Source organism: Myotis daubentonii, chromosome 15, assembly GCF_963259705.1.
Source record: "Myotis daubentonii chromosome 15, mMyoDau2.1, whole genome shotgun sequence".
Taxonomy (NCBI): domain Eukaryota; kingdom Metazoa; phylum Chordata; class Mammalia; order Chiroptera; family Vespertilionidae; genus Myotis; species Myotis daubentonii.
This window is the reverse complement of record NC_081854.1, coordinates 1,801,281-1,820,056: the sequence shown is the minus strand read 5'-3', so window position 1 is coordinate 1,820,056 and position 18,776 is coordinate 1,801,281. Positions and strand designations below refer to the sequence as shown.

The window sequence follows — 18,776 nt, the reverse complement described above, 5'->3', positions numbered from 1 at the left end:
CGCCTCTGCACAGCCTCCGCCCGTCCAGCCCGGCTGAAAACCCCCTGGCAGGGCTCTCCCCCCCCCTCCCCCGCCCCGACAGAGCAGCCCGCGGCCGCCTCCCAAATCCTAGGGACAGGGGTCCCCAGGACCCTGGCCGTGGGTTCCGGGAACCGGGAGGGCATCAGAGGGCCCACCCTGACGAGCCCCCCACCCAGCAGCCCTCCCCTGCAGGACTGGCCGCTCCAGCGACTGGGGGGACCCAGTCAGGCCCTGGACAACAGGCGCCGGGACCCTGTGCTGCGCCCGGCCGCCTCCCGGCTGGTTGGCCCCTGCAGACCGTAACTTCCCGCAGGCCCCTGTTCTGCTCCCAGGGTCGCTCTGAGGCTGGGAAGTGGCCGCCTTCCGCCCCCGTCGGGGGACGTGAGGAGGGAGAAGGGTGCGTTTCTGGCCAGTCCTCGGGAAGCCGACCCGGGAGGTCCACGGGGCGCGGGGAAGCAGACGGGGGCGTGGTGCGGGCCCTTCGCCCCGCGGAGAAGCCACCTGGCCCCGCTCCGGAGTGAGCACGACCCATGTGTCCACTTTAGAAAGCAGCAGTGGCCCTGGCCCGTGCGGCTCAGTGGATGGAGCCTCGGCCTGGGGAATGAAGGGGCCCGGGTTCGATGCGGGTCAAGGGGAGGGGGACGTTCCTTGGTTCAGGCTCCTCCCCGGCCCTCCGGGCGCGAGCAGGAGACAGCCAAGCCATGTTTTTCTCTGACACCCGTTTCCCTCTCTTCCACTCTCCCAGAAGATCAATGAAAAAATATCCTCGGGCGACAATTAACCAAACAACAAGGCAGCAGTCAGCTCCCGTCCCTCACGAGCCTGGGAGGCCCGCAGCCACTGCAGGTGCCCGGGCCGGGTCCGCTCTAGGAAAACAGCGCAGCCCGCACCCAGGTGGTTCCGCACGGTCTCCCCCGGCAGCTCCCAGGCGGCTGCCCCCGCCCCCACCCCGGCCCCAGCGCAGGGCCCCTGCTCAGCTTCTCCTCCTCCCTCCCCCAAGAACCACGCACAGCAGAAGTCGGATAGTGCCATTTATTGGCCCCGCACCCCTCCTCCACGCGCCCAGGCCGCGGAACAGGACGGTTCTCCGAGGGGCCCCTCTGCTCCGCACTCCTGCGCCCCGGACCCAGGACGGGGAGGGCGGGCTCGGGCGAGAAAGAGGACGGGGCCCGCGGGAGGGGAGAAAATAATGGTGACGGGGTGGGGTGGGTACAATTAAAAGAAAACTCTAAAAGGGAGAAGGACCCCTCTTTCCCTTCCCTGGGCCCCCCTCCGAAAGGAAGGGCCCGATTGCTCTCGGCTCTGTCACGCCCCCGACGGAGGGGAAGAGAAAGCGGGCACTGGTCTCGCGGGTGGGTTTGTCGTCGCTTGGTCGCTAGTTCACATCGTCTATCTCGGGCTCGGCCGAGAGCCTACAGGGGGCAGCCAGGTCCGCGCTCGGGCGCGGGGAGGGCGCAGCGGGCAAGGTGGCGAGGGGAGCACCCCGCGCCCCTCCCCAGGCCACTGCACCCCGGGACGGGCCCGGGAGGGAGGTCGCTGCGGGTCCGGGCCCCTCGGTCCATTTTCTCCCCGGGTCTCTGGGTCCTGCGCCGTCGCTCCCGCCGAGCCCGAGGGGCCCTGCCCCCCCGGGCCCCCACCCCTACCGGGCCTCCCCGCCGCGGCACTCGCTGCACCGGCCGCCCGCCGCCTCGTCCCCGTCGTCCTCCTCGTCCCCGCCGGCGCGGTAGTAGCTCTGTCCGCAGCGGCTGCAGACGGAGGGCGCGCCCACCGCGTGGACCTTCTTGTGTCTGCGCAGCGCCGCGCCCTGCACGAAGCCCTCGCCGCACTCCACGCAGATGTGCGCGGGCTCCTCGCCGCCCGCCCCGAGCGCGTCCTCGTGCTGGGCGCGCTGGTGCGCCAGGAGCGCGGCCGCCTGCCCGAAGCCCTGGCCGCACTCCACGCACACGTACGGCTTGGGGGCGGGCGCGCGCCGGGAGCGGGGCCCCGGCGCCTTGGCCCCCGCGCCCGCCGCCGCCGCCCCCGCCGCGCCCTCCCCCGCCGCGCCCACCACGATGATGCCGTCACCGTCGCCCACCGGGATGGCGATCTCGCCGTCCGCCGCCGCCGCCTCGTCGGGCGCCTTGGCCCGGCGCACGCTGGCCGCCAGCACCTTGGCCGCCACGCCGGGGCCCGACAGCTCGGGGTGCAGCCGCAGGTGGCGCGCCAGGCTCTTGGGCTGGCTGAAGCCGCGGCCGCAGCGCGGGCACACGAAGGGCTTGAGGCCGCTGTGCGAGCGCCGGTGCTTGGCCAGGCTCTTGCTCTGCGTGAAGCTGCGGCCGCAGTCGGGGCAGGCGTAGGGCTTCTCGCCCGTGTGGATGCGCTGGTGCTGCATGAGGTTGGAGCTCCAGCTGAAGCGCTTGCCGCACTCGGAGCAGGCGTAGGGCTTCTCGCCCGTGTGGATGCGCCGGTGCTGCACCAGGTGCGAGCTCTGCGAGAAGGTCTTGCCGCAGTCGGTGCAGGCGTTGGGCCGCTCGCCCGTGTGCGTGCGCTGGTGCCGCGTCAGCTTGGACCAGTGGCTGAAGCTCTTGCCGCACTCGTTGCAGATGTAGGGCGCCGGCGGGCGCGGCCGGGGCGGGGGGCCGGCCGGGGGCGCCGAAGGGGGCGGGGACAGCTTGGTGGGGGGCCAGGTGGGCACGTCGTCATCGTCCATGATGAGGATGTCCACTGGAAGACAAGAGCGGGAGGGGGAGTCAGAGACCAGCTCGGGCAGGACCCTCGGCATCAGCGCGCAGGCGGGCCAGGGTGTTGTACTGTACCCCGCGAATCACATAAGGAAGCCCCAAGAAGTAGAATTAAAGGAGCCACATTTATTTCAAAGCCCGGACTAGGGGCAATTGCTCTCCAAATCTCGCAGTGCCCCCCCCCTTGGCCGAAATATCAGACCGATATAGGCAAATAGCACAAAGGCATTGATTACCTCTCGGGGTTTGGAATGAGGAACCTGGTTGCAAAAAGCTTAGATTTACAGAAGCTTAGATTGAGCAAGTTAGTTATCTTACATAGATTAATTATAGTTTCGGGTCTTAGAACCACTGAGTCAGCGGAAACACATTACTTGGAGTCGCTGAGCCATTTAGTAATTGTGCTGTCCTGGTCTCCAGGTGCAGAGGAACGTGTTTCGAAAGACCAGTAACATCACAATCGATGGGGCATTCAAACCACAACCAATGGAGTATTCAATCGAATGGGATAACGTATGTAAGTTCAGGAAATCAAAATAACTTTTCTATTATTTTAGCAAGCAGATAATTACAGAAACCAAGTCAGCAGGGTTAAAATATTAAACAGCAATTTTTACCCAGGCCTGGCTGCCACCACGTTTTAAGGGCAGGGCTTCAACCCGCCCTCCTGCCTGCCCCCTGCATGGCTCTGACCCCTGGGCTTGGTCAGCGCACCCCCTCTCCCCCCACCACACACGCACACACACACACCTCTGCCCACTCCAGCACCACACAGTCGGGCACCAAGCTCTCAACACTGTCCCTGAGCCCCCACTGGCAAACCTGGGAGGACTGATGTGTGGATGCCAGCACCGCAGGCTGTGGCTGCTGGCTTATCCCCGCCAACTCTATCTGGGGCTCACAGGGACCTTCGTACCTAAGACATGTTGTCAGCGTGTCCCAGGCAGATGGGCTTGCCATGTGGGGCCCAGACACGCACCCTAGGGGGCCTCTCCCACCCTAGGGGGCCTCTCAGTGAGCTGCCCAGTGGCCAGAGCTCCCTCCCCTGTAGATGATGTCATCCTCCCTCCCTCAGTGTCGGGACCCTCTGTATTTCTACGCATTTTGGGGGTCGCTTCCGTCTCCCACATGTGGGACCTGTAGTTAAGGGCCCAAGATGGACCTGGATGGCTGTCACCCTGTCGCTGGCCGGCCCACACCCCTCACATCCCACCCTGGGAACTCCAGGTGGGGGCCACCCGGACCGGGGCCAAGGCAACAGGCAGAGGAGCCAGCCAGGCAGGGGAGCCAGCCAGCCCCAGGCGTGTTCTGCCCTAGATCCCGTGTTCACTGTGAGATGGTGCGCCACCTGCGGTGAGGCCTGTGCTGACCCCAGCACCTCAGCAGCGCCCCCCCAGGAGGGAGGGAGAATCCATGATGACAGCCGGGAGTTGGTGCAGTGCGGGGCACTGCCAGGGCACCAGCTCAGGAGCCTGGACACGCTGCCGGCGGATGTCCAACACAGGAAATGATACATTTTCTTCTTTTTTTAATCCTCACCCAAGGATATTTTCCCATTGATTCTTAGGGAGAGTGGAAGAGGGAGGGAAAGACACAAGAAACATTGATGTGAGAGGCACACATCGATGGGTTGCCTCCTGCATGAGCCCTGACAAGGGCTCTGGCCGGGGAGGAGCCTGCAACTGAGGTACGTGCCCTTGACCAGATTCGAATCCGGGACCCTTCGGTCCGCAGGCCGCTGCTCTGTCCACTGAGCAACACCGGCCAGGGTGTGGTAACATTTCTGAGGTTCCCCCAACGCCCTGGTGTCTTCGCCCTTGACTGGGCAGCACAGCGGAGCGGCGAGGTCAGGGACCGACCAACAGCGGGGCGCTGGCCTGGGGATGAATGGCAGGTGGGAGACCTGCTCCCGGGAACTTGAGTTCAGTCCCACGTAGACACGCGGGGCTGGGAGTGTGCGGCCGGAAGTGACCATGGAAACGACTTCAGGCCTTGAGGATGGTAGAACTCGCTGTGGGGTCCACAGCCTCCGGCAGGGCGGAGGCAGCCAGGCCCGGTGAGTGTCCCTCCGCCTCTCCTCTCGAGCCGCTTCTCCGCGGGGTGGGGACGGGCTGGAACCTCTTCTTCAGACGCCGGGTCCTGAAGGCCGACCTCCTGGTCCGCACCGGGGCCCAGGGCACCAGGTCTGTGAAGCCACTGCCTCGGGGAGGGAGTCTTTCACCCTGGACGACCTGGGGAAAGGCTGCCCATGGCTCCTCCTCCACGGGCTGGGGGGTGGGGGACTGTCCCCGGCTCGGCCTTCCCCGAGGGCCCCAGGCAGCTCCCAGCCCCAGGAGCCCGGACGCTGTTCTCCTGGCGGAGGGCGCTCGGGCTGCTGGTCAGTCCCCTTCCCCGCCAGGAGCCCCGAGCAGGGCCTGAGCCTGAACAAGCCAGTCTCCGCGACTCCGAGGTCATGTCCCTGTCGGGGACACTCACGCTGAGGGCTGCTGGGCCGCCAGGAAGCAGGCTCCTTCCCCACGGTCAGGGGTGCCCATGCCCTGCACCGCTCACTGGCCTGTGACCCCCCTGGCACGGGGCCCTCGCACGCCAGGAGCCCCCGCCTGCCCTTCCTCCGGTTCCGGTGGCTTCCCCAGGGCGATGGCTGGGCCAGGCTCATCTCAGGGCCCGCAGCAGCCACTGGCTCGCACAGCAACTGCCCAGTTAACCACTGGCACCGCCCCCCAGCCCGCTGCCCAGGCCATTCCAGTCCTTTGGCGGAGCCACTCTTGGGGGGCCCCCAGGTCCCGCCTCGCTGCCTCCTGTCTTCCCTCCCTCTCCCCGGGGCCTTTGCTCCCCGTGGCACTGTCCTCCGCTGGTCACAGCCCGGCATGTGCTTCGGCGGGCAGCCCTTCCTTGGCGAGGCCCCTCCAGAGGCTGACCGGGAATCCGTGTGTAACGCTGAACAAGTTAGGGCTCCCGTCTGCGCTGCGGACGCGTCCGTGCTGGGGCCCCGTGCCAGGGGGGTCACAGGTCAGTGAGCGGTGCAGGGCATGGGCACCCCTCCAGATGAGCCAGGACCTGGCTCCATTTCAAGAGGCTCGCGCTGGCAGCTGTGGACAGTGGAGGCAGGGATGGCGGGGCAGTCGGTGCAGCCATTGATCCTGGTGTTGAGACGCACGGTTGGGGCCCGGCAGGCCCCACGGCCTCATGCAGGAGAGACCATGGAGTCCAGTGTCCGGCGGGGAGGGGTGCAGGGCGACTCCTGGGCTGGCACCGCCCACTTTCTCTTCGGAGCGGTCCCGACCTCCTCAGAGCTCTGCCGGGGCCTTGGCACTGCCCCCATTGTCCAGATCCTCTCTGCCCATTAGGGCTCAGCACCCCCTCACTGCTCCTCCTCCGTGGGCCTGCTGCCTGGGGGTGCCACTCACCTTTCCATGGGGGTCGCCTCGCCCCCCATGCGCCGACCCGCCCCAGGCCCCACAGACAGGCCGGGGGAGAGAGACCTCGTGGGCCTGAGCCCAGCACCGTCCGTCACAGGCGGCCCGAGCTCAGCCGACGCAGGGACGCAGCCAAGCCGCAGGGCCTATTGGTGCGCCAGGGGCGGCCCCCACAGAGGGTTCCAACAGGGGGTGACAGGGTGACGGTATGACCGTATGACCGTGGGGCAGCGAGCTGGACGGGGGGTGAGGCCCGCCTCTGAGGTTGTCTGAAGAGAGTGACCGGCGACCTTAGAACTAAACTCCCCTGACTCCCGGGCGCACGCGCATGTGGAGGGAGACAACCTGGGACCCTGGACCCGGACTGGGTGCTGGGTGGCAGCAGGAGTGGCAGGTCATGGGAGACACACGGTTGTAGCCGGGTGGGGGGTCTTGTTTGGGTTTTAGTCCTGATCTGCTGGGGAATGTGTAGGCGGAATGAGATAATGTGGGGGTTTAAAATGCCGCAGGATGCCGTGACGGGTGTGGCTCAGTGGATAGAGCGTCGCCTGCGGACTGAAGGGTCCAGGTTCGATTCCGGTTGGGGGCATGTACCTGGGTTGTGGGCACATCCCCAGTAGGGGGCGTGCAGGAGGCAGCTGATCGATGTTTCTCTCTCATCGATGTTTCTAACTCTCTACCCCCTCTCCCTTCCTCTCTGTAAAAAATCAATAAAATATATATATATTTTTTTTAAGTTTAAAAATAAATAAATAAATAAAATGCCGCAGGAAAACACGAACCCACACCCCCAGGGCGGCTGGTGGGGCGACGCGGAGCCGTCACCCTGTTTGGAACTTCCTCCATGAACCAGACTCGCCAGCTAATGTTTAAAGGGCACGGAGGCCACGCGCGTGGCAGGGAGCAGGGCGGCGGCCCAGGGAGCTGGGGGCGATGGGGCGGCCCCCTCCGTCGGGTGCAGCTCACACCGGGACGCGGGAGGGGCTGTCGGCCCGCTCACCGGCCGGGACCATCCTGGGGCCGCCGACAGCGCCTCCGCGTGGAGGACGTTTTAGAGACGAGGCGGCTCTCACTTCCGCTACGGGGCGGGGCGGGGCCTGGGAGACCGGAAGTGCTTCCGCTCAGGCCCTTTACGGCAGTTTGCGACCACGTGGCGGCGTGGTCCTGGCTCGAAGCCGCCCCAGCCGAGGTGGAAGCCCGGGACGGGAACACGCTGCCTCCTTGGGGTGAGTTTTACTGAACCCGGACCATGTTTCACTGAGCGACACCCGTTTCCGCGTTTAAAGGCCGAGATCTCACCTAGGAACCCCGATGCCCAGCGCTCCCCCCCACCCCCCCGCAGGCTCCCCCCGGCCCGGCCCGGCCATCTCCCAGCACCGGCGCTGGGTTGGCCGCCCCCGGTCTAGTTTCCTGCCCGGGGAAACCGAGGGCCACAGAGAAGGGGCAGGCGCAGGGCTCTGGGGGAGCAGGGGTGGCCCGGGCCCCTGGGTGCTGGGGAGCGGCCTGTGGCCTTCGGGGAAGGACACCTAACGAGGGGCGGGGAGGCGGCCTGTCGGGGTCCGCCCAGGCGGGGTTACGGTGCGGGGCCTCCGGAGGGAGGCTGGGTGATCCCAGGGAGCCCAGGAGGGGGCCAGGGCGAGGGCGCGGGTCAGCTGACCGCCGGCCGCCTCACCTGGGTTCTCGTGACTGGCCATCTGCTGGTCCTCGGAATCCAGCGGCCCCGGAGACCAGGCCTCTTCCCGCAGCTCCATGTGTGGGTCCCTGTCGGGAGGGAGGGAACAGGACAGCTCACCGGAGGGCAGGGGCGCTCGGCTCCCACCGCGCTTGAGCTAAGAGGCCCCGCATGGCCCTGCGGACAGCGGGACGGTGGGGACCGCCAGGCTGCAGCCGTCCAGAACCACCGGCCTCCTTTCCCACGCGTGCAGAGACCTGCGGCCACGCGGCCCCCGCCCTTCCCCGCACTCTCAGGTACGGAATCCCGCAGGAAGAGGCCAGGAGGCCTGGCCTGAAGGAGAAGCGGTGCGAAGGGGGCATCACACCGTTTAGCAGATGCGGCAGCTGAAGCCAGCACACCGGCCGAGGCGGGGCCGCGAGGTCACCCGGTGGGTGGGGGCTTGGGACGGGGGCTCAGGCCTCAGAGGTCTTCCCCTGGGCCGCGGGCTGTTACTACCTCAAAGACACCCCTCGCCCCCTCCTGGTGGCCCTGCAACCACTGGGTGCCCAGCACCTGCAACAGGGCTGCCGGGCAGTGAAACCGACACGGCCCACGTGACCCGGCCCATCGAGGCGGCCCCTGGCCGGTGACCGCTCCTCCGGCTCAACACAAACTTCTTGCACCCAAAAAGGTCATCACAGCGAGATTCCGATCAGGGAAAACTGGAAGGAACCGGAGCCCCGTGGGCGGGCAGTGAGGGCAGCAGGGGGCGCCCACAGGTGGCACCGCCGGGAAGCAGCTGCCCTGCTGATGACAGGAGAGCGACTGTAACCTTTTCCTGAAACCTTCCTTTCCCAATCGTTCACAGTAAGGGATGGAGTGCCTCTGTGCTGAGGGGAGACTGCAAGTGGGTGTCCTGGTGGCCACGAGGGCTGTGTGACATGGGAGGGCCGCAGGGGCCAGGTGTGTTGCAGAGGTTGCGCCTCGGTTCAGTTCCGGGTCAGGGCACATGCCGGGGCTGTGGGCTCGATCCCCAGAGGGGAGTGTGAGGGAGCAGCCGATCACTGGTTCTCGTCATTGATGTTTCTATCTCTCCCTCTTCCTTCTTCTCTAGAATCAACAAAAATATATTTAAAAGTAACCATCTTGGGCACTCGGGCCACACCTGGTAGACACGGGCACCCACAGGGGCCCACGCCGGTCGCCCCGCAGCCGGTGTGGGAACGGCCTGGCGGGTCCTGGGGGGAAGCAGTTACCCGGGGAGGCTTTGGCTCCGCCCTAGGGGTGCCCGCGCTGTCAGGGCAGTGCTGCTCCTAACGTCGGCCGGAAACCAGAGGACCCAGAGGCGGGCGAGGGGCAGCCACCAAGGGCCGCCCGGTGTCCGGGACAGAGCGGCTGGCACTCGGGTGTCTCTGGCAGGAGGGCTGCTCGCTGTGTGTGAACGGCGGAACTGCACGCGTTGGTAAAGGGGAATGTTGCAGCGAGCATGGCCCAGTTAAAAAGCGGGTAGGCTTTAAACAGTTGCATGGCCTTCTGTTTACACCGTCAACATTAAACATGCGGAAAAGAATGAACAGGAAGCTGCCGGGCATGTGTGGGTGGCGGCGGGCGGGAGAGGCTGCGGCTCTGCCTTCCCGGCCAAACTCGTTTGCCAGGGGCTCCGGTGCAGCCAGAGGGGGGCTTCCCGCCGAGCCTCCAGGGGGGCAGTGGCGTCGTCCTCTCCCTCCAGGGGAGCCGGGGCCGTCCTGGGCTAAGCAGTCCGGGTCGGTGGTCCTGTCTGCAGCGGTCAAGGTCGGCCGCCTAAGACCCCCACGCGCTCCGCAGGTGCTGACGGCCAGGAGCCCACTGCCAGGGCCCAGCAGAGCCCGACACGGAAACGCCACGCACATGGTTTCCATTCGGGAGAGCCAGGAAGACAGTGCGGGGGGGGCGAGGCAGGAGGGCTGGTCTCGAGAAAAAAATCTGCCCTGAGCAGTCCACTCGGCTGGTTAATCTTGACTTCAAGGCCACAGCAGGTACAACAAGTGCTCAGCCCTTCTTCCTGGAGCAGCTCTCTCCCCTCCTCTCCCCTCTCCTCCCCTCTCCTCCCCTCCCCCACCCGGGGAGAGGGCCGCTGTGCAGGAGGAAGTCTTATCTCTGGCGGCAGGGAGGCCAGCCCAGGGAGAAATCTGTGCAGACTGTGGTCACAGGACCTCTTCCCCTGTGTCCCAGTCCCCTGCCACCCTGCGGCTCCAGCCCGGCCCGGCCACCCCCGGCCTCCCGGCCATGGAAACAGTTCTCAGGCTCCTGTTACCTGAGTCCTCCCAGCTGGAAACCCTAAGAGCCTGAGAGGCAGGGGACCTTGCTCCCTGCAGACAGCGGGGAGGCGACCGGACTGGCAGGTGGGGGTGGGGCCTGTGCCTCTCAGGGACCTACACGCCCTGGGCCTCAGCGTGAGGACCAGGAGGGTGCGAGCTGCAAGGGTCCTGGGGAGCCTCAAGGGCATGCACGTCCTCGCTGCTGGAGGGTCGGACTGAAGGGTCCCGGTTCGATTCCGGTCAAGCATACATGCCCAGGTTGTGGGCAGGGGGCAGCAGATCAGTGATTCTCTGCCATCACTGATGTTCCTATCTCTCCTCCCTCTCCCTTCCTCTCTGTAGTCAGTAAAAATAGATTTTTTAAAAAACTACTGAAGATTGCACGTAACACTTAAATAAGGGGCATTCCCTGCACGTGACGCAGGTCCCTCCTCGCCCGTCCGCTCAGTCGCTTACTCACACACACAGCTGCTGAGCCTCTGGTCCTGCCCCTCCCCGCGGGGTGACTGCACAGTGGCCTGGGCAGCCCCAAACCGCTAGCCGGGCCCACAGCTCAGCGGGGCCCACAGCACGGAGGGCAATGCGGAGCCAGCCTGACCCTGGAATGGGACTTCTGAGGCTGCAAGGGGGCTCCTGTCCTGCTCGGCCTCCCACCCAGCTCCCCCAGTTCTCAGCTGGAAGCTCCAAGCCCCCCACAGTCCCCGCTCCCCAGCCACCCCGGCTGGCCGGGCCCTGGGGCGACCCAATTAGCAGGCAGAGCTGTGGGGCCTGGGCTGGTAAGCTGCAGACAAATTACTGTTATTGTGTTATTAGCTCCCTCCCACCTCCCTGGAAGCCTGCCCGCCAATTACCCGCTTTCTTCTGCTGCCAGCCTCCTCCCTGCAGCCTCCTGGCTTCTCCTCCTCCCCTGGCAGGAACCGCTGCCCCCCACTGTCTGCTCTCTGCCCCAGACCCCGCTCTCATGTACCTGCTGGCTTTCTCCCCACCCCCTGCTTCCCCTCCATCTCCTCCCCTGACCTCCCGGCCACTCCCTAACCACTGCCCCCTCCCACCCTCTGGTCACCAAATCCAGTGGCTACTTCTCAGCCTTGACGCCCACCCCGCCGTCATGTGCATGCGTGCTCCCCTTCCCCCCCTCCACCTCACACCACAGAGAACACATCTTTGTAAGTCACTCCTTCCAAACAAACGTTAAAAAGGGGCCGGGCCAGCCTGGCTCAGTGGTTGCGCATCGACCTATGAACCAGGTCACGGTTTGATTCCCCGTCAGGGCACAGGCCCAGGTTGCGGGCTCCATCCCCAGTGTGGGGCGTGCAAGAGGCAGCCGATCCATGGTCCTCTCTCATCATGGATGTCTCTATCCCTCTCCCCCTCTCCCTCCCCCTCTGAAGTCAATAAAAGTATATATTTCTTAAAGGCAAAGGATCAGAACAGCCATGTCTCCAAAGAGAACGTGCCCGGGGCTGCCAGGCAGGTGACAAGATGCCCAACATCGCCGCCACGGGGACCCACGTGCACATGAAGCCGGTGCGGGCCGCACGCTGCTGGTGGGCACGAGAGCAGCGACAGGTGGGCTGGACGGGGAGCAGGAGCCGTGCACTGCGGGGGGCCGTGGGACCCGCAAGCCATTCCTGGGCAACCCCCCCGAGAAATGACAGGTCCGCACCACACAGCACACGCCCCACAGAGGCAGGGTCACAGGGCCCACGTGCCCACAGCAGACAGCGGACGGACACCTGCGGCCCCTTCACAGCCCTCCCGCAGGAGGCGGAGCCATGTGCTCCCCGAAACACTGGCCCAGCGAGCAAGTGTGAGTCCCTGGACGCACGCCCACACAAGCAGTTGGGGGACCATAGGAGGCCCCCAGAGCGCTGTCCTGACAGACACCCCCAGCCGACACCAGCAGCCCTGAGCGGGCAGCGTGGGAATCCCCTCGGCACGCTGGGTTTTACAGGCGGCTCAGGTCACGTCACCCCGCCTCACCCAGCCCCACCCACCCACCCACCCCCCGCACGTGCACGGCACCGACTCCAACCACCGGTCAGCGCTCTGCCCTCGCCCCTCACTCCCAGCCCACCGCCCCTTCTCTGGAAAGCCTGCCAGTCCCCCACCGGCCTGGCCGGCTCACCTTTCCAGGGTGAGCTGGGTCCCCGCCCCGAGGTGCCTGCCCCAGATCACATCGCAGGCCTCCCCCCCCCCGCCCTCCCCCAGCGTCCACAGGTGATTCCTCCAGGGGGCTGCCCACAGCTGCTGACTCAGCGCCGCCTCGGACCCGCACACCGACTGCAGCCGCGGTCACTCCTGAGCCACAGGCCGCAGTGGGAAGCCCCACAGCACAGAGCCTGCCCTCACTTCCCTTTTCTGTGAGCTCTCTGCCCCTCCCTCTGGGCCCCAAACCTGGCGTCTCCCCCCCCCACCTGCGGCCAGAGCATCCCCGCCCCCAGCCGGGTCTGTACAGAGTCCCGCCTGCCTGGGCGGGTGGGAGATTAGTCCCAGCTGTGACCTGCGCCCCCCTCGGTCCCCGGGTGGGTGACAGAGCTGACAGGGCAGGCCCCGCTCCCTCCTTGCTCTCGCCTTGAGCAGGTGCCTCTGGGAGCCTCACTGCTTTGTTCCTCCCCGCTCACCACCTGGCCTCCAGGCCTCCCGGACTCACACCTCGCTGCCAGCCTCCGTCTGTCCGCGGCAGCTCCCAGGGTGCGCACTGGGCCGCACACTCCCTTTCTGCAGAGACGGAGAAGTTCTGGAACTCCTAGAACCTTGACCTGCAGCAGGCCCACCTGGGAGTGGCAGGGACACAGCCCTGGCCACCTGCTGCCAACCAGCATTTCCAGATTTTAAAAGTTGGTGAGTGACTGAAAATTGTTTAACAAAGACGCTCTGCAGGCCAACAAAACCTGGAGCGCCCGGCCACCTGTGCTGTCGCCCCTCTCGGCCGGCCTAGCCTGGGGGGGGGGGGGGGGGGGCGGCACTCTCCGGCCCTGGCCTTTCTTGCAGGCGCTTCCAGGGTTGCTGCCAGGCCCACGACAACAGCACCTCCCCCAGGAAGCCTTCCCTCAGCTCACTGTCCTGCCTCAAACAGCAGAACGTTCACCAGGCACAGGCCCCCTGAAGACCCCAGGCGCAGGGTGTGTGGGCACCATGTGCTGTGGGCACCATGTGCTGTGGGCACCATAGCCTGATCTCCAACCCCCCGGGGAGGGGAGGACAAGCTGGGGCTGGCTGCCCGGGTCGGACTCGCGCCCCCCCCCCCCCGCACCACCACGTGACCTTGGCGTCAGGATCAGTGAGTGGAGGTGTGTGAGGTGCCCCTGAGCCAGGTGCTTGGTGAGGGCCCAGTACTGCTGACGGAGCTCAGACAAGAGGGCAGTGGCCGGCGTCACCGCCAGAGCAGCAGGCTGGGGGTCCCGGGCCGGCCGGTCTCCACGGCAGCTCTGCCCCTCCCCTAGGACATGGCACTTGTCCCTGCCCCTCCCATCACTACAGCTGAGTCCTGCATCTCTGGGGGCCCCCATCCCATCCCAACCCCGGCAGACTGCGAGCGCTCCAGCACGGACCCGCACACAGCAGCCCCGGGAACCCAGCTCTGACGCGCCTGGGCTGGAGGCTGGGCCCCCAGCATCAGTGAGGCCACACAGGCTCCCCTTTCCTGGGGGCGGGGGAAGCGGTGTTCTGAGCCCAGAGGCCAGGGCAGACTGACCGGGAAACCCCGCGCCCTGTGCTCCTGCAGCAGGGCTGCTGGCCTGGTGGTGCGACAGCCCCAGCTCCCCCCCTGCCCGGTCCTGCCCCCGTGAAAGTCCTGCCTGACATCAGGGGCTGGTCTCGGAGTCAGCCAGCAGCTAGTAGCCCCACCAGCCCCATGACAGCATCCTGGCCCCCCAGACCCCAACCTCGGGCAGAGGAAGTCAGTCCCCAGCGTGCCTCCCAGGGAAGGACCGAGCTCTGGAACCGCCGGCAGCCGTGCCCATTGCTGTGCGGGGCCTGCACTGGACTGTCCCCTAACACAGGACCACCTCCACCCCCAGCCTCTGGGGGCTCTGAGAGAGCGGGGCACAGGCAGGCACCTGGCAGTGCTGGGTGAGCGAGAGCGGGCACCTTCACCGTCAGGGAGGAGCGTGAGGTCAGGAGGCCTTTGCCGCTGGCCTCCTGGAGTCCAGGGTCCCTTGGTCAGGTCCTCTGTCCTTGGAGACGGGACAGCCCACTGCCCTGGGCATCCCCCCTGAAGCAGGGTTCCTCGGCGAGTGGGAGGGAAACAGAGCGATGCACACTGGCCCATCCGGCACCGGCCCCTCCCTCGCACAGCCTCTCCCCGAGCATCAAGGGAAGCGGTGAGGCAGTGACACTCGTCTCGGGAGAAGCTGCTATGTAAACGTTAACCCTGCCATTCGGGCTGCTGGGCACACCTGCTGCTGACACAACAGGGGAGTCAAACCTCCGTTTGCAGCATGAGACCTGGAATCTCATAAACCACCCATCATGTTGCCAGCCCACACGACGGCTTTACAGGTTATGCTCCTGTGCCCGCGGACCAGAACCGCAAACACTGCTTTAATGGCTTTTCCGTTGACTCAGTGGCTCCAGGAATGTTGTCCGTTGACTCAATGGCTCCAAGAACTAAAACTATAATTAACTTGTAGCGATAACTAACTTTGCTCAGTTTGCTTCTGTACGACCTGCTTTCACAGGATCGCTCCACATTCCAACATCCAGCAGGACGTGGTTTTCGTCTTTATAAGCTCGGTACTGGAGTCACTCGGGGCTTCGAGATTTGGAGAGCTAATGCCCCCGCGCAGCCGCCGGCTTTTGAATAAAGACTCCTTAATTTGACTTTTCGGGGGTCCTTTGTGCAATTCTCGGGGTACATACAGCACCAGCCCTCAGGCGGTGAGGTTCTGGCGGCATCAAATGCTGAGGAACAAGTCCTCAGGTCTGCGGACCCTGGAGACAGAGTTTTGGTCAAACCAGAGATAACATCCAGGCCTGGGTGGCTCAGCTCCAGGCGGGGAAAGTGGCAAGAGCGGCCTGCCGACAGGACCCACTGCAGTGACCTGTGACCCCTGCCCTGGCGCTGACCAGTCAGCGGTGACCACAGCCCTGAGGGACACACCTGGAACGCTGCCGAATATCCTACTGAGGCCCTCCCCCAGGCTTCCCCTAGAAACCCTGCCTTTCCACAACAGAGAGAAACCTTTAAGGCAGCCCTGGCCGGTGTGGCTCAGTGCACAGAGGGGAGGCCTGCGGACTGAAGGGTCCCGGGTTCGATTCCCGTCAAGGGCACGGACCTCGGTTGCAGGCTCCTCCCCAGCCTGGGCCCTGGACAGGGCATGTGCAGGAGGCAACCAACCGATGTGTTCACATCGCTGTTTCTCTCTGGCTTTCTCTCTCTCTCTCTCTCAAATCAATGGGAAAATATCCTAGGGTGAGGATTAAAATAACCTTTAAGACAAAACCCGCACCCACCTCTCCCTCCGCCCTAAGGGGTGTGTCCTTGCGCCCTTTCTCCCAGGGCCCTTCTCTGTAACACCCGCTGGCTCGCTTCTGGTGCCTCCCTGACTTGCTCTCTAAGGGCCAAGGCAGCCAAGACCAGGCTCATTCCTGCCACTGTGATCTTTCCTCTTCTTCTCAAGTCCCTCCTTCGCGCCGCGGTCCCGCTGTAATAAATGCACTCAGTCACCTGAACTCGCGTTGTGAAATCTTCCCTGTACAAAGTCAAGAACCAGGAGAGCACCCGGGTAACATCACCCCCAGGGGGCTCCCAGGGCTCCGGGAACCGTTCTGCACCCCCAACCCCTCTGCCCGGCCTGGGCCTGGCCCCTGGGAACCTCGAGCCGTGTGTGCCCACGGACCTCCCCTCCCGCCCGAGCAGGGGCTGCACCGGCCGCCGCGTGGCCACACAGGGCGGACACGGCTTGTCCAATGAAGAGTGGGCTGTGCTCTTCACCTTAAGGGAAGAGGAAGTGACAGGGCCAAGGTCACGGGGCTGGAGAAGGGGCAGAGGGCAGCCCGGGAGCACCTGGCTTCGCGGCCCTCTGCACCCCCTACCCCCTCCGCGGGGTGTGGGAAGGAGGCCCTCCAAGGTCAACACTGTCGCCATCCCTGCTCCATCCGGGCGGAGCCCCAGCTGCCTTACCTAAGGTCCCAGAGGTCTGAGTGCGGGGCTGGGTTCAGACCCAGAGCGTCTGCCCGAGAGCCGGGCCAGCGCCGGGATACACCCTCCCTGCACCCCCGGGGGCGGGGGGCGGGGGGCGGGGGGCGGGTTGGCCCTGGGAGGCTTCCAGAAGGAAAAGGCAAAGACGAGAGATAAGGCCAGGAGGAATCTGATATGAATGTTCCCCGGGCAGAGGCGGCCGCGCGGCCAGCTGCGCCGGCAAAGAGGCTTACAGACTCCGGAGGAGCTAAGCCAGGATCAGCGGCACCTGTGCGCCCGGCCAGGCCCGCTCCGCCGCGCCCGGGGCCCTCGGCATTGCCCAACCTGGGGCCTGGCACCAGCCAACACAGGGGAGCCCAGCCAAGTCCCTCCTCTGGGCTGGGCCGGGCTGATGCCCCCCGCCCCGGGCTCCCGCGGCCCGCGACCTCTCCACAGGGTCCTGGTCAGCGGGTGGGGCTGTGTCCAGCTCTGCGTCCCTGCCCCGGGCCCTGTCCTTGGTGCCCGCACCGCGGACCCTGCGTCCACTCCCGCTGCCGCCTCTCAAGCCTGTGGGTCACTTTTCCGTCTGATCTGGCAGGACCCCGCGGGTCCGAGGGTTCCTCAACTCCGTGGCCTGGGGTGTCCCCCTTGGCGGCCGGGAGTGGGGAACACAGCGGGCCCGGCCGCCGCCGCCTTCGCCCTGCACCGCGGACCACACGGGGCCTGACCTTGGCCCAGCCGCTCCCCCTCGCGGGGCGCACGCGCTCTCCGCCCCCGCCCGCGCCCGGCGAATGAATGAGCCTCCGCCGCCGGAACGCCCGCAGTTACCGCCCGGACCAAAGTCCGCACGCGGCCCGCCCGGGGCAGCAACGGGCCCAGGTGCTTTGAAAAGGGGAAGGAGCGGGGGACAGGCTTCCGGTCAGGCAGGCTCCTCCGCGCGGCCCCCGCCCCCACCGGGGCCTCAACTTCCCTCCGGAGTCGCCACCACTTCCGGCCACCACTGGCCGGCAGGATTTTGGGGGGAGGGGGGGTGGCGGTGGCTGGGAGCCGGGACCGCGGCGACCCCACCCGGAGCCGAGCCCCAGGGCCAAGCCCCCGGCGCTGCGCACGCGCGCTCCTCCCGGGCGCGCGCCCGACCTGCACGGCCGCGCACGCGCACTCCCCGCCCCGCACGCGCTCCCCGGCGGGACCCCCCGCCCCGCCGGCCGCGCGCCCTCACGCCCCCCCAGCGGCGCGCACGCGCACTCACGCCCAGTCGCGCTCGCCGTCCGCCTTCCCGCCCGCCCCCCGTCCGCAGCCCGGCTCCGGAGGCGCGCCCCCCGGCCCTGGCCGCACGCCCCTCCGGCCCCCCGCACCCTCCCCTCACCTCCTCGGTCCCGGGGCCGCCGCGCCGCACTCCTCCTCCTCTCGCCTCCCTCACGGATGGTGGCAGCGGCGGCAGCGGCGACTCAGACCCTGGGGTCAGGGGGACGGGCGCCCAGGCCGGAAGTGACCTTCCTGGCCGCTTCCGCCCGCGCCGCTCCCCCCTCCCCCCAACCCCCTCTGGCCGCCACCCCGTTCTGGCCGCTCTAGGAAGGTGAGCCCGCGACCCCCTTGGCCGCCGCCCCCGCCCCCCGCCCCCCGGCTCGATGGTGCGGAGCCGGCGCTCAGAAAACCACTTCCGGGCACGTCTAGGACGCGGGTCCTCCGGCCGCGCTCTATGGCGCCGCGCGCGGAGGGGCTGCGGCCCCGCCCCCTCCCCCGAATGGAGGCGCGGGTCGGCCCGTTAGGCGGAGACTTCCGGTGTCTGGGGAGGTGCCCCCCTCCCCCCGCACCCCGGGAGCCGGGCCCTGGCGCCTGCGCAGTGTGCTCCCCGAGCCGGGCCGCGGGCGGGAGGTGCGCGGCGAGTGGCCAGGGCCTCTCGCGCCGCCGGGTCCTCCAGGCGTCTCTATCGTCGTAACCCCTTCCCTGCCGACGCCCTCGCGGTGCCACGCGAGGTGCCAGGGACCGTCCCCTGCGACCCCGGTCCCTCCGGCGATGGACGGAGCGTGCGGCTGGCCTCGGCGCCGCCCGGGTCCACGCCCCCCTCTCGGCCTCAGTTTCCCCTTCTGGAGCGAAAACCCAGGTCCGAGCGCGTCTCCAAGGGCTTTGCCTGCAGAAGGTCCTAGTCCTGGCCTCTAATGTGCGCCCACTTTGCAGATAAGGAGGGGGGCGCAGAGAGGTCACGGGCTCGCACCCCGGCACCTGGCCGCCACCTCTCACATGTAACTGAGTCACAGCCGCCAGGACCCGCCTGCTGGCCTCCTGCAAGGTGGGCTGGTCTTGTGAGCATTCTCCTAGACCAGTGGTTCTCAACCTTCCTCATGCCGCGACCCCTCAATACGGTTCCTCATGTTGTGGGGACCCCCAGCCATAAAATCATTTTCGTGGCTACTTCATCACTGTAATTTTGCTACCGTTATGAATCGTCATGTAAATATCTGATATGCAGGATGTATTTTCATTGTGACAAATTGCACATCATTAACGCATAGTGATTCATCACAAAAAATATGTAATTATATA

General features: G+C 66.4%; 2 protein-coding genes across 4 annotated transcripts in view; both read right to left on the bottom strand.

Moving 5' to 3' along the window:
- Positions 1–18,776, bottom strand: part of LOC132216037 (popy Class I histocompatibility antigen, A-1 alpha chain-like) — a 296,300-nt gene that overhangs the window by 147,010 nt on the left and 130,514 nt on the right. The window lies entirely within an intron of this gene.
- Positions 1,040–17,971, bottom strand: ZNF787 (zinc finger protein 787). 3 transcript variants are annotated; one of them, XM_059665032.1, is made up of 3 exons: positions 17,599–17,971; positions 7,830–7,918; positions 1,040–2,724 (listed from the first exon to the last, which is right to left on the bottom strand). In XM_059665032.1, the coding sequence occupies exons 2-3, from the start codon at positions 7,906–7,908 to the stop codon at positions 1,661–1,663; spliced, it is 1,143 nt and encodes a 380-aa protein (XP_059521015.1). In that variant the 5' UTR covers positions 7,909–7,918; positions 17,599–17,971; the 3' UTR covers positions 1,040–1,660. The 3 variants fall into 3 exon arrangements, with proteins under 3 accessions (XP_059521015.1, XP_059521017.1, XP_059521018.1); XM_059665034.1 differs by lacking the exon at positions 17,599–17,971 and adding an exon at positions 16,679–17,336; XM_059665035.1 differs by lacking the exon at positions 17,599–17,971 and adding an exon at positions 16,236–16,636.

Excerpts from the sequence above, each read along its gene's own strand:
- ZNF787 (XM_059665032.1), bottom strand. The coding sequence starts at position 7,908 with ATGGAGCTGCGGGAAGAGGCCTGGTCTCCGGGGCCGCTGGATTCCGAG. Across the intron at positions 2,725-7,829 it reads GGCCAGTCACGAGAACCCAG|TGGACATCCTCATCATGGAC; the intron begins GTGAGGCGGCCG and ends CTTGTCTTCCAG.